The sequence below is a fragment of the Cebus imitator genome, unplaced genomic scaffold, assembly GCF_001604975.1.
Source record: "Cebus imitator isolate Cc_AM_T3 unplaced genomic scaffold, Cebus_imitator-1.0 Scaffold234, whole genome shotgun sequence".
Classification (NCBI taxonomy): Eukaryota; Metazoa; Chordata; class Mammalia; order Primates; family Cebidae; genus Cebus; species Cebus imitator.
The window spans coordinates 1,714,507-1,726,415 of record NW_016107549.1 but is presented as its reverse complement, the minus strand read 5'-3'; the positions used below and the strand labels follow the sequence as shown (position 1 = coordinate 1,726,415).

Sequence of the window (11,909 nt, the reverse complement as noted above, 5' to 3'; positions counted from 1 at the left end):
GTCTCAGGGGCGTGTTCTGCGCGCGGATTGGCCGGAAACAGGCGCCGCCGCGAGGCTCGCGGAAAACGCGCGCTGAGATCTGGTCCTGCGGCCTTGGTTCTTGCAGCTGGTGGCGGCTGCCGAGGCGGCATGGATCTCAGCGAGCTGGAGAGGGACAATACGGGCCGTTGTCGCCTGAGTTCGCCTGTGCCTGCACTGTGCCGCAAGGAGCCTTGCGTGCTGGGCGTCGATGAGGCGGGCCGGGGCCCGGTGCTGGGTGCGCCCCTAGGGCCAGAGAGGGGAGGAGCGTGGTACGCGGGATGCAGGAAACGGGAGTAGGGACTGTACCGCACCTGGGGAGGGGACGTGGTAGTGGTGATAGCTCCCAAAGAGGTGATGATAGAACAGGGATGAATGGCAACGTTCACGGGCTCCGCGATTGGACCCCGGCTCCCAGAAATTTGACACCCTTCCTCCCCAGGCCCCATGGTCTACGCAATCTGTTATTGTCCCCTGTCCCGCCTGGCAGATCTGGAGGCCCTGAAAGTGGCAGGTGAGCCCGGGGTGTGCGTCTGGGAAGGGATTCCTGGGTATGTGTAGGGGCACGTGAAAACTGGAGGGGAGGGCAGGAACTGGGAGAAACAGCCATTCCTCTTTTCTTTCCCAGACTCAAAGACCCTATCGGAGAGCGAGCGGGAAAGGCTTTTTGCGAAAATGCAGGAGGACAGGGACTTTGTGGGCTGGGCACTGGACGTGCTGTCTCCAAACCTCATCTCTACCAGCATGCTTGGGCGGTGAGGGGTCCCCGGGAGGGGCTGTGGGAGAGGGGCAGCCAGCATGGTCTGGCTGGGCTTTGTTCCTAGAATGAGGTTAACTGGGCTCTGTCCCCCACCACAGGGTCAAATACAATCTGAACTCCCTGTCCCATGATACAGCCACTGGGCTTATACAGTACGCATTGGACCAGGGCGTGAACGTCACTCAGGTGAGCTAACTGTTGAGTTGTCTCCATTTGGTCACCTCAGGATCAAATGGGGTCAAAACAGGAGTTCAGGACTTCAGTGAGCCATGATCATGCCACAGCACTCCATCCTGGGTGACAGAGGAAGACCTCCAACTAAAAAGTAAAAATGGAGGCCAGGTGTAGGGGCTCATGCCTATAATCGCAGCACTTTGGGAGGCTGAGGCGGGTGGATCACCTGAGGTCAGGAGTTCGAGACCAGCCTGACCAACATGGCGAAACTCCATATCTACAAAAATACAAAAAATTAGCTCAGGATGGTGGTGGGTGCCTGTAATCCCACCTACTGGGGAGGCTGAGGTGGGAGAATCACTTGGAACTCGGGAATTGGAGGTTGCACTGAGCCAAGATTGAGCCATTGCATTCCAGCCTGGTCAACAGAGCACGAAATGAAAATTTTAAAAATAAAAATGGGGCAAAAACCTGGAATAGGCAGATCGGGCAACAGATACATCTGGAGTGCCTCAGGCATATTCATTGCTACTGTTGATTTCATGCTTCTGTTCTTACCCTAAATGTATGGCTCACTAGGACCACAGTGTAGTCCCTATTCCCATCTCCATTTAATCTCTCTCTCATCCTAAAGGCTCAGTCTCCACGTGTCTGCCTGCCTACTCTCTCTGTCCTAGCCCAGGACAGCCCCATTCCCTGGACACCTGCTGAGCTTCGTCTCTCATCCCCCACCCTCCTATCCCCTCTAGTCTGTTCCCTATACAGCAACAGAAGGTGGTCTTTTTGAAATGCACATCTCGACATTTAATTTTCCTATCACAGTGGAAATTAAATCAGGAAAATTCACAGTGGGGGAGAATTACATTAAATTACCAGAGAAAAATATAAATCAGCATTGCCTTGAGTGCTCTCAGGGAAAGAACAGACTGGTTTTGAGAGAATAACAAGACAAAATAACCTCAAGGTAGGAATTGTATGCTGAGTGTGGTGGCTCACACCTGTAATCCCAGCACTTTGGGAAGCTGAGGTGAGCAAATCCATTGAGGCCAGGAGTTCCAGACCAGCCTGGGCAACATAGCAGGTCTTTTGAAGACCCCTTCTCTACAAAAAGAAGAAATAAAGGAATTAGAGCAAAGGAGGCCTTGCTGAGGAGGGGTCTGAGGACTAGGCCCCAATGCAGAGCTGACCATGCAGTAACGGGTAGACAGACAAGGGTCCTGCCCATGAGGGTTCAGGGCTTAGCCTGAGCAGAAAGGTGGTCAGCTGGTTAAAAAAAAAAAAAAAAAATTAAGATGGTTTCTGAAAACAGTACTGCTGTGGAGACAGCAGTTTCCCCCAGCAGCTCCAGGACCCTCACTTCTCTGCTGCAGCCATAAGCCCCCATACATGGGTCAGCATGATGAACCTGGTCCCCACTCAGGGACTTTGTACTATCTGTTCTCACACCTAGAGCCTTCTTCCCCAGATCTTTTCACGGATTCACTTCCTCACGTCCTTCAAGCCTTTATTCACTGCTGTGCCTAGCTAATTTTTTATTTTTCATAGAAACAGGGTCTCCATATGTTGTTCCAGGTTGGTCTTGAACACCTGCCCTCAAGCAAGCCTCCCGCTTTGGCCCCCTAAAGTGTTATGATTATGGGCATGTGCCAACACACCCTGCCGGTTTTCTTCTAGTGTGTTTGTTACCACCTTCTTGGTTCCTAGAATGGCATCTGGCATGCAGTAGGTGCTAAATAGGTGTAGAGTAGATGCAATGTGATCAGAGAAAGCCTCTTTAAGAGGTGATTATTTTTTCCTTTTTTTAAGATGGAGTTTCGTTTTGCTGTCATTTCCCAGGCTGGAGTGCAATGGTGCTCTCAGCTCACTGCACCTCCACCTCCTGAGTTCAAGCCATTTTCCTGCCTTAGCCTCCTGAATAGCTGGAATTACAGGCATACACCACCACTCCTGGCTAATTTTGTATTTTTAGTAGAGGTGGAGTTTCTTCATGTTGGTCAGGCTGATCTTCAATTCCTGACCTCAGGTGATCCTCCTGCCTTGGCCTCCCAAAGTGCTGAGATCATAGGCGTGAGCCATGATGCCTGGCCCTATAGATTGGCCTTTTGAGGTGCCTTTTCAGGTTTTTGCATTTCTGACAACTGGATGACCCCACCCACACTAGCGACTACTCTATGAGTCCTCACCCAGAAGCTGACCCAGCAACTGTTTTCCAAATCCCCATGATTGCATCCAAGTCACTGTGTTGGCCAGGCTGGTCTTGAACGTCTGAACTCCGGATCCACCCACCTCAGCCTCCCAAAGTGCTGGGATTACAAGTGTGAGCCACTGTTCCCAGCCTATTTATCTTTTGTCGAGGTGGAGTTTTGCTTTTGTTGCCCAGGCTGGAGTGCAGTGGCACTGCCGCAGCCTCCTGAGTAGCTGGGATTACAGGCATTTGCCACCACGCCCAGCTAATTTTGTATTTTTAGTAGAGACAGGGTTTCTTCATGTTGGTCAGGTTGGTCTCGAACTCCTGACCTCGGATGATCCTCCTGCCTCAGCCTCCCAAAGTTCTGGGATTTTTTTTCTTTGTTTTATTTTATGTTTCTGTAAAGATGGTGTCTCACTGTGTTACCCAGTCTGGTCTCAAACTTCCAGGCTGAAGTGATCCTCCTGCCTCAGCCTCCCAAAGTGATGGGACCACAGGCGTGAACCACTTTGCCTGGCCTGGGAGGAGATATTTAGTTGAAATCCTTGATAGGTCCAGCCTGGGGGCGAGCTGTGAGAAGAGGATTCTGGGTGGCAGGAAGAACGTGCCAGGGCTTTGAGGCTAGAGCATTGGTACAGTTGTTTGTTTTCAGATGTCGTGTTCAATTAATATGTTTCTGTTGCCATGGCAGGTATTTGTGGACACCGTAGGCATGCCAGAGACATACCAGAAGCGGCTGCAGCAAAGTTTTCCCGGGATTGAGGTGACAGTCAAGGCCAAAGCAGATGCCCTCTACCCTGTGGTCAGTGCTGCCAGCATCTGTGCCAAGGTCAGTACCATACTACCCACTGCCAGCTTCCACCATCCCCCTGTATAGGGATCAGGCATGGCCACCACGGGGAAGGAGGGAGATTCCAGGTACCCGTCCTGCCCACAGGTGGCCCGGGACCAGGCCGTGAAGAACTGGCAGTTCGTGGAAAAACTGCAGGACCTGGATACTGATTATGGCTCAGGCTACCCCAATGGTGAGCAGGCAGTGACCCTGGTACTAATGTTGACATGGCCAGGGCTGAGCACGCTTCCGAGGTTTTCTTTTTTTCCTTTCATTTATAATTTTATTTTGTTTATTCTTTGTTTTTATAGAGGTGGGGTCTTGTCCCATTGTCCAGGCTGGTCTTGAACTTCTGGAGTCAGGCAGTCCTCCCACCTTGGTCTCCCAGAGTGTGCTGGGATTACAGATGTGAACCACCAATGTTTTTTTTTGTTTTTTTTGTTTTTAATAAAAAAGAGATGAGGTCTCCCTATGTTGCCCAGGCTGGTCTTGAATTCCTGGGCTTAAGTGATCCTCCTGTCTTGGACTCCCAGATAGCTAGGATTACAGGTGTGAACTGCTGTGCCTGGCTGCAGGTTTTCTAAATTGTTCTGGTCACCCCACTGCACGGTGGAAGAGGCCAAGTTCTAGACGGTGCTGCCATTTGTTCACAGCCACACAGCCAGTGAGTGATGGAGCTGGATTCCAGGCTATTGGATTCCTGCTCTCTTCCCCGATTCCCACTTTGCTGTCTCTCTGGAGCTCCAATGACTGACTGAGACCCCAGGTAGGCATCTGTCCCTTTGTTAAGGGGAGGAAGAACAGGTGTGGTGGCTCATACCAGTAATCCCAGCACTTGGGGAAGCTGAGGTAGGATAACCGCTTGAGTCCATGAGTACAAGACGAGGCTGGGCAACATCGCGAGACCCCCATCTCTATAAAATTTTTTAAAAAAATTAGCCAGTTATAGTGGTGCCCACCTGAACTCCCAGCTACTCAGAAAGCTAAGGTGAGTGGGTTGCTTGAGCCCAGGAGTTCGAGACTGCAGTGAGCTATGATTATGCCACTGCACTCCAGCCTGGGTGACAAGGTTAGACCATGTGTCAAAAAAAAATTTTTGGCTGGCTGGGTGTGGTGGCTCACGCCTGTAATCCAAACACTTTGGAGGCCAAGGCGGGTGGATCACCTGAGGTCAGGAGTTCAAGACCAGCCTGACCAACATGGTGAAACCCTGTCTTAAAAATAATAATAATAATTATTATTATTATTATTTTGGCCAGGCGCAGTGCCTGCAATCCCAGCACTTAGGGAGGCCAAGGCAGGTGGATCACTTAAGGTCAGGAGTTCAAGACCAGCCTCACCAACATGGTAAAACTCTGTCTGTACTAAAATTACAAAATTAGCTGGACGTGGTGGCACACACCTGTAATCCCAGCTACTCAGAAGGCTAAGGTAGGAGAATCGCTTGAACCCGTGAAGTGGAGGTTGCGGTGAGCAGCCTGGGTGACAGAGTGAGACTCTGCCTCAGAAAAAAAAAGAGTGGCAAGGAGCTTGGATGTTATGGTGCAACTTGGACTGTCACCGTTGCCCACCCTACCCCAGATCCCAAGACAAAAGTGTGGTTGAAGGAGCACGTGGAGCCTGTGTTCGGCTTCCCCCAGTTTGTCCGGTTCAGCTGGCGCACGGCCCAGACCATCCTGGAGAAAGAGGCAAAAGATGTTATATGGTGGGTATCATGGGTGTCTGGGGGGTGTTATAGGGAAGGAAGGAGGGAGGCTAGGGTTCAGCCCTGCCTGGGAGCGCTGCTCTCCCTAGATGTGGTCACTGTCATCACCTCTCTCCCACAGGGAGGACTCGGCACCAGAGGATCAGGAGGGACTTGGGAAGATCACATCCTACTTCCTTAATGAAGGGTCCGGAACCTGTCCCCGTGCTTCCCACCGGTATTTCCTGGAGCGTGGCCTGGAGTCAGCAACCAGCCTCTAGCAGCTGCCTCTCCTTGCTCTACCTGTCTCCCTGACCCAGACATTAAAGTTGTTAAAGGAAAACCACACATAGGAGATGTACTTTTGGGGCAGAGCGAGGTGGCAGTGTGCTCTGCAGCTGGGTCCAGCTGCTGCGTTTTGGAACCTAATTAGAATGAGTGTTGGTTGATTGATTTGATTTGGTTTGATTTTTTTTTTTTTTTTAATTTTTAATTTTATTCATTAATTTAATTTAATTTTATTTTATTTTATTTATTTATTTATTTTTTGAGACGGAGTTTCACTCATGTTACCCAGGCTGGAGTGCAATGGCGCGATCTCGGCTCACCGCAACCTCCGTCTCCTGGGTTCAGGCAATTCTCCTGCCTCAGCCTCCTGAGTAGCTGGGATTACAGGCACGCATCACCATGCCCAGCTAATTTTTTGTATTTTTAGTAGGGACGGGGTTTCACCATGTTGACCAGGATGGTCTCGATCTCCTGGCCTCGTGATCCACCCGCCTCGGCCTCCCAAAGTGCTGGGTTTACAGGCTTGAGCCACCGCGCCCGGCATCTGGCTAATTTTTTAAAAAAAATTTTGTCCAGGCGCAGTGGCTCATGTCTGTAATCCCAACACTTTGAGAGGCCGAGGCAGGCAGATCACCTGAGGTCAGGAGTTTGAGAACAGCCTGGCCAACATGGTGAGACACACCTGGCCAACGTGGTGACACCCCCGTCTGTTCTACAAACAAAAATTAGCTGGGTGTCATGGTGGTCGCCTGTAATCCCAGCTACTCAGGAAGCTTACGCAGGAGAATCGCTTGAACCTGAGAGGCAGAAGTTACAATGAGCTGACATTGTGTTATTTCACTCCAGCCTGGGCGACAGAGCAAGAGACTCCATCTCAAAAAGAAATTTGTTTTAAAAGATGGGGGTTTTGCTGTGTTGCACAGTTTGCTCTGAAACTCCAGGGTCCAAAAGATCCTCCCACTGCAGCCTCCCAAAGTGTTGGGATTACAGGCATGAGCCTCGGTGCCCAGCCATGTGTCCTAATTTCTTATAATCATTGGATTAGAGCTCACAAATATGACCTCATGTTACCGTAATTATCTCTTTCAACATGCCGTCTCCAAATACAGTCACATTTTGAGGTACTAGGAGTTACGACTTGAACATATGAATGTGGGGAGACCCATTCAACCCATAACATAGCACTTCTTCACTCCATGCAACTTTATTTTGGAGATGAGGTCTGGCTATGGTGCCCATGCTGTTTCCGAACTCCTGGCCTCAAGCAATACATTCACCTCAGCCACCCAAGTAACAGACTGCCAAACCTTGTATCACACACACTCTCTTTTTTTTTCTGAGACATGGTCCCCGTTGCCCCAGCTGGAGGGCAGCAGTGCCTCCACCTCCTAGGCTGAAGCAATCCTCCCACCTCAGCCTCCCAAGTAGCTGGGACTGCAAGTGTGCACCACCATGCCTGGCTATTTTTTATTTTTAGTAGAGATGGGGTTTCACCTTGTTGCCCAGGCTGGGTCTCAAACTCCTGATCTCAATGTACCTGCCTCAGCCTTCCAAAGTACTAGAATTACAGGTGTGAGCCACCATGCCTGGTACATCACACTCTATCCTTAGGTTCCAGTGCCTTTGCCTGGCATCCAGTGTCTTCCAGGACCAGACCCCATTTCCCATACTGTATCCTAGGCCTCCTGAGAAGCTCGGAGTTCCCAGGACATGTAATCTCTAGGCCTTTGACTTGGAATGCCCTCCATGGCTTTATTATCTGACTGGAGATCCTTCAAAGACTTGCTTTATTTTTCTTCCTTGAATGTTTGCTCCGCCTTGTCACAATTACACAGTCTATAACATCAATAACAGTACCTAACAGCCATAAGAAGCAATCATAATAGATGGTGTCTACATTCTTTGATAATTATGTGCCACACTTTCTAAGCATTTTATTTGACATCCCTCCCATTGGAGGTGGAGTCTGTGATGCCTCTTTTTGAATATGAACTGGCTTCAGTGACTCACTGTAGTGAATAGAAAGTGAAAGATGTGACACTGTGAGTTCCAGGGTTAAGTCATCAAAAGTGAAACAGCTTCCACCTGGCTTTCTCTCTTGGGACATTTCCCTTAGAACTTAACTGCCATGTTGAGAGGAAGCCCAAGCCACAGAGAGGCTGTGTGCAGATATTCTGCCCAACAGCCCGAGCAGAAGTTCAAGGCAACAGCCAATGCCTTGATATATCAGCAAGGAAGACTGCATGATTTCAGCCCCAGCCACTATCTCCAAGTGCATGACAGAGCTTCAGGAAGAACTGCCCAGCTGAACTGAGTCGAAGCCCAGAACTATGAAAATGTCTCACTCTGTTGCCCATCCATGCTGGAGTACAATGGCACGATCTTGACTCACTGCAACCTCTGCCTCCTGGGTTCAAGCGATTCTTCTGCCTCAGCCTCCCAAGTAGCTGGGATTACAGGCACGCACCGCCACTCCTGGTCATTCCCATCAAACTCTGTAGTCTGTATATGTATAATATGTTAGGAGGTCTTGGACAAGCTCTACTAAAAATACAAAAATTAGCCAGGTGTGGTGGTCTGCACCTGCAATCCCAGCTACCCTGGAGGCTGAGGCACAAAAATCACCCAGGAGGCAGAGTTTGCAGTGAGCCAAGATTGCACCACTGCACTTCAGCCTAGGAGACAAAGCCAGACTGTGTCTGGGGGAAAAAAAAAGCCAGGTGCAGTGGCTCACCCATGTAATCTTAGCACTTAGGGAGGCTGAGGCGGTGGATCACCTGAAGTCAGGAGTTTGAGACCAGCCTGACCAACATGGTGAAACCCCGTCTCTATTTAAAAATACAAAAAATTAGCCAGATGTGGTGGCAGGTGCCTATAATCTCAGCTACTAGTGAGGCTGAGGTCCTGCCATTGGACTCCAGCCTGGGCGACAAGAGTGAAACTCAGTCTCAAAAAAAAAAAAAAAAAGTTGGGGTCTGGCCTTTGCCCAGGCTGGAGTGCAGGATCATAGCTTACTGCAGCCTCAAATTTCTGGATTCGAGTGATCCTTTTACCTCAGCCTCCCAAGTAGTTGAGAGTACAGCACATACCACTATGCCCAGCTTGGTATTCAGTGTCTGCGTGTCTTATTATTTTTTTTTTTGAGACAGGGTCTCACTGTGTCACCAGGCTGGAATATAGTGGTGTGATTGTGGCTCACTGCAGCCCTGAACTTCTGAGCTCAAGTGATCCTCCTGCCTCAGCCTCCTGAGCAGCTAGGAGTACAGGCACCCACCACTATACTGGGCTAATTTTTCCTTCCCTTCCCCCATCTCCTCCCCCCTCCTCCCTTCCCCCTCCACCTTCCCCCCTTCCTCCTTCCCCCTTCCCCTTCCCCCTCCCTCCCTTCCTTCCTTCTCTCTCTCTTTTTTTCGAGACAGGTTCTCACTGTATTGCCGAGCCCAGTCTTGAACTCCTGGGCTCAAGCGATCCACCCACCTAGGCCTCTCAAATTGCTGGGATTACAGGCATGAGCCGCCGCACCTGGCCTTGAAGTTTGTCTTGAGGGCTATACAAGTTAGGCAGCTTCTTGGCAGCCTTGGTGGCACACAGTGGGAAGGAACTTCTCCTGCCCTTGTCAGCCCCTTTTCTGACCCCCTCTCCATTTCCAACACCTGGGTGTTCTGAGTTATGTTGACTGCTCTAGGGCACAAGCTATCCATCATTTACACTCTAGGATGAATCAGTTACTAATTCTAGGATCTGAGAATTAAACCTGAGACACCTGTTACTTTCTGACAATTCTCCTTCCCACTTATTTCCCCAAGAAGCAGCCACATCACATGCTCTAGCTGGAGACTTTATTCAAGAGGGAGAGGGAAAAGTGAGAGAGAGTTGGGTCATTTCTGGGATAAACTGGAGAGAGGTGAGTCTCTGGAGTTCCAGGGAGGGACACAAATCTGGAAACTATCAGAACGCCCAGAGGGAGAGGGGTGGGTTCTGGGTGTCTGAGGGGCGGGGCTGGGGGAAGGGACGCGCCGCCCACTCAGGGCCACGCGTCCACTAGGGACCGCTGCCGCTTCCACTGCCACTCCCGCTGCCCGCAGCGTCCAGGATGGAGTTGCGAGGGCGGCGGGAGCGCCGGGAGGGAGCTTCCCGGGCCCGCCGTCCTGGTCTGGGATGTGGTAGCGCGGAGATGGAGATGTTGAAGCAGTGACGGGCGCCAGGAGCAGCCACTGGTAGGGCGTGGCCCAGCGCCGAGCGACAAAGGTCCGTCCCATCTGCGAAGGTCTAGGGAAAAGGATGGCGTTAGGGCCCTTGTGGGCGGAGTCCAGAGACTTGGGGGGGGGGGCAGGTCTTCCTCCCAGGGGCGTGGCCTGTCAATTCCTTTGGGATTAGGATCAGCGCGGAAGCGTGTGGCCTGGGAGTCTGTGTGTGGGACCCGAGTGGGAGCAGGTCCCTGGGGGGTGGTGAAGGTTCTTACTGGGCCCTAGGGGGCTGAATCAGGGTTGAGGGCAGTGGGGGCGTGCGGAGAGGTCTGTATCTAGGCTGGGGTTTTATAGAGGGTGACTGGGCTCCTGGGTCCTCCAGGATGAACAGTGGATGGGCCCAGAGCAGGGACGGTTTCTTGGGAAGGGCAAATCTGGATTCTGAGAGCTTTTGGAGTCAACAGGCACAACCCAATACGGAGGCTGGCCTAGGTAAGGGTGTAAGCCGGGACCCGGGGAGTGCCAATCCGATCTCTGGGGTCTAGACACGATAAGAAAGAATTTGGTGAGGAGGCTGTCAGTCTCTTCCCTTCACCCTCTGCCCCACGCTCACCTGTCCATAGGTAAGGCAGCTGGGCTCACAACCCCTTTTTTCTGAGAGTGGGAGCCAAGTTGGGCCGCAGGTGATATCATCTTCGCAGTTGGCAAACCTGGAGAGAGCATGTGGAGAGATGGCTTTGTAGCTACGTTTCAGCGGGATTCCGGCTCTTCAGGACTGAGTTCAGTTTATGCTCCTCCCTCGGATCCAGGCCCAGCCTCTTAGAACCACTTCCCTACTAACCCCATCTCTCCAGATTTCACCCCGCCCCATATTCTACCAGATCTTTCTATACTCTGGGTTATGTCACAACTGGCCTCATCCCTGCAGACCTCAGACCATTTGTTCCAGGCCAACCCCTCATATTCCCTCACTGTTTCATTTTCCATTTATTTATTTATTTTTGAGACAGGGTCTCACTCTGTGACTCAAGCTGGAGTGCAGTGGCATGATCATGGCTTCTGGCAGCTTTGCCCTCCCAGGTTCCAACAATCCTTCTACCTCAGTGTCTCAAGTACCTGGGACTACAGGTGCACGCCATGATGTTCGCATAATTTTTTTTTTTTTTTTTTTTTTGAGACAGAGTCTCACTCTGTCGCCCAGGGTGGAGGGCAGTGGACAGATCTCTGCTCACTGCAACCTCTACCTTCCAGGTTCAAACAAGTCTCCTGCCTCAGCCTCCTGCATAGCTGGGATTACAGGTGCCTACGCCACACCCGGCTCATTTTTGTATTTTTAGTAGAGACAAGTTTTCATCATGTTGGCCAGGCTGATCTTGAACCCCTGATCTCAGGTGATCTGTCCGCCTTGGCCTCCCAAAGTGTTGGCATTACAGGCGTGAGCCACTGCATCTAGCCCATGTCTGATTAATTTTAAAATTTTTTGTTGATACTGGGTCTTGCCATGTTGCCCAAGCTGGTCTTGAACTCCAGGCCTCAACCAATCCTTGTGCCTTGACCTCTCCAACAACTGAGATTACAAGCACCTACCCTTTCATGTTCTCTTTTTTCTTTCTTTTTTTTTTTTCCTGCCCCCTCACGTTCTTTTTTCAATCAAGAGGACTCACCCCTTAAGAAATCTTAGGGCCTGGGCCGGGCGCAGTGGCTCAAGCCTGTAATCCCAGCACTTTGGGAGGCCGAGGCGGGTGGATCACGAGGTCAAGAGATCGAGACCATCCTGG

The 11,909-nt window shown here is 51.0% G+C and overlaps 2 protein-coding genes across 5 annotated transcripts in view; one reads left to right on the top strand and one right to left on the bottom strand.

Annotated features, from left to right (window-relative positions):
* The first annotated feature begins 6 nt into the window (after window positions 1-6).
* RNASEH2A (ribonuclease H2 subunit A) lies at window positions 7-6,107 on the top strand. Its single transcript, XM_017497790.2, has 8 exons — window positions 7-256; window positions 461-532; window positions 647-773; window positions 877-964; window positions 3,832-3,969; window positions 4,078-4,165; window positions 5,554-5,677; window positions 5,799-6,107. Exons 1-8 carry the CDS (start codon window positions 130-132, stop codon window positions 5,935-5,937), a joined length of 903 nt encoding a protein of 300 aa, XP_017353279.1. The 5' UTR covers window positions 7-129; the 3' UTR covers window positions 5,938-6,107.
* A 3,659-nt stretch (window positions 6,108-9,766) lies between these two features.
* Window positions 9,767-11,909, bottom strand: part of RTBDN (retbindin) — a 5,270-nt gene continuing 3,127 nt past the window's right edge. For all 4 annotated transcript variants that reach the window (XM_017497791.2, XM_037727577.1, XM_037727576.1 and 1 more), the window contains exons 5-6: window positions 10,745-10,841; window positions 9,767-10,213 (exon numbers count right to left, since the gene is read on the bottom strand). In XM_017497791.2, coding sequence (XP_017353280.1) covers window positions 9,986-10,213; window positions 10,745-10,841 — 325 coding nt within the window. In that variant the 3' untranslated portion in view covers window positions 9,767-9,985. The remainder of the gene's footprint in view (window positions 10,214-10,744; window positions 10,842-11,909) is intronic.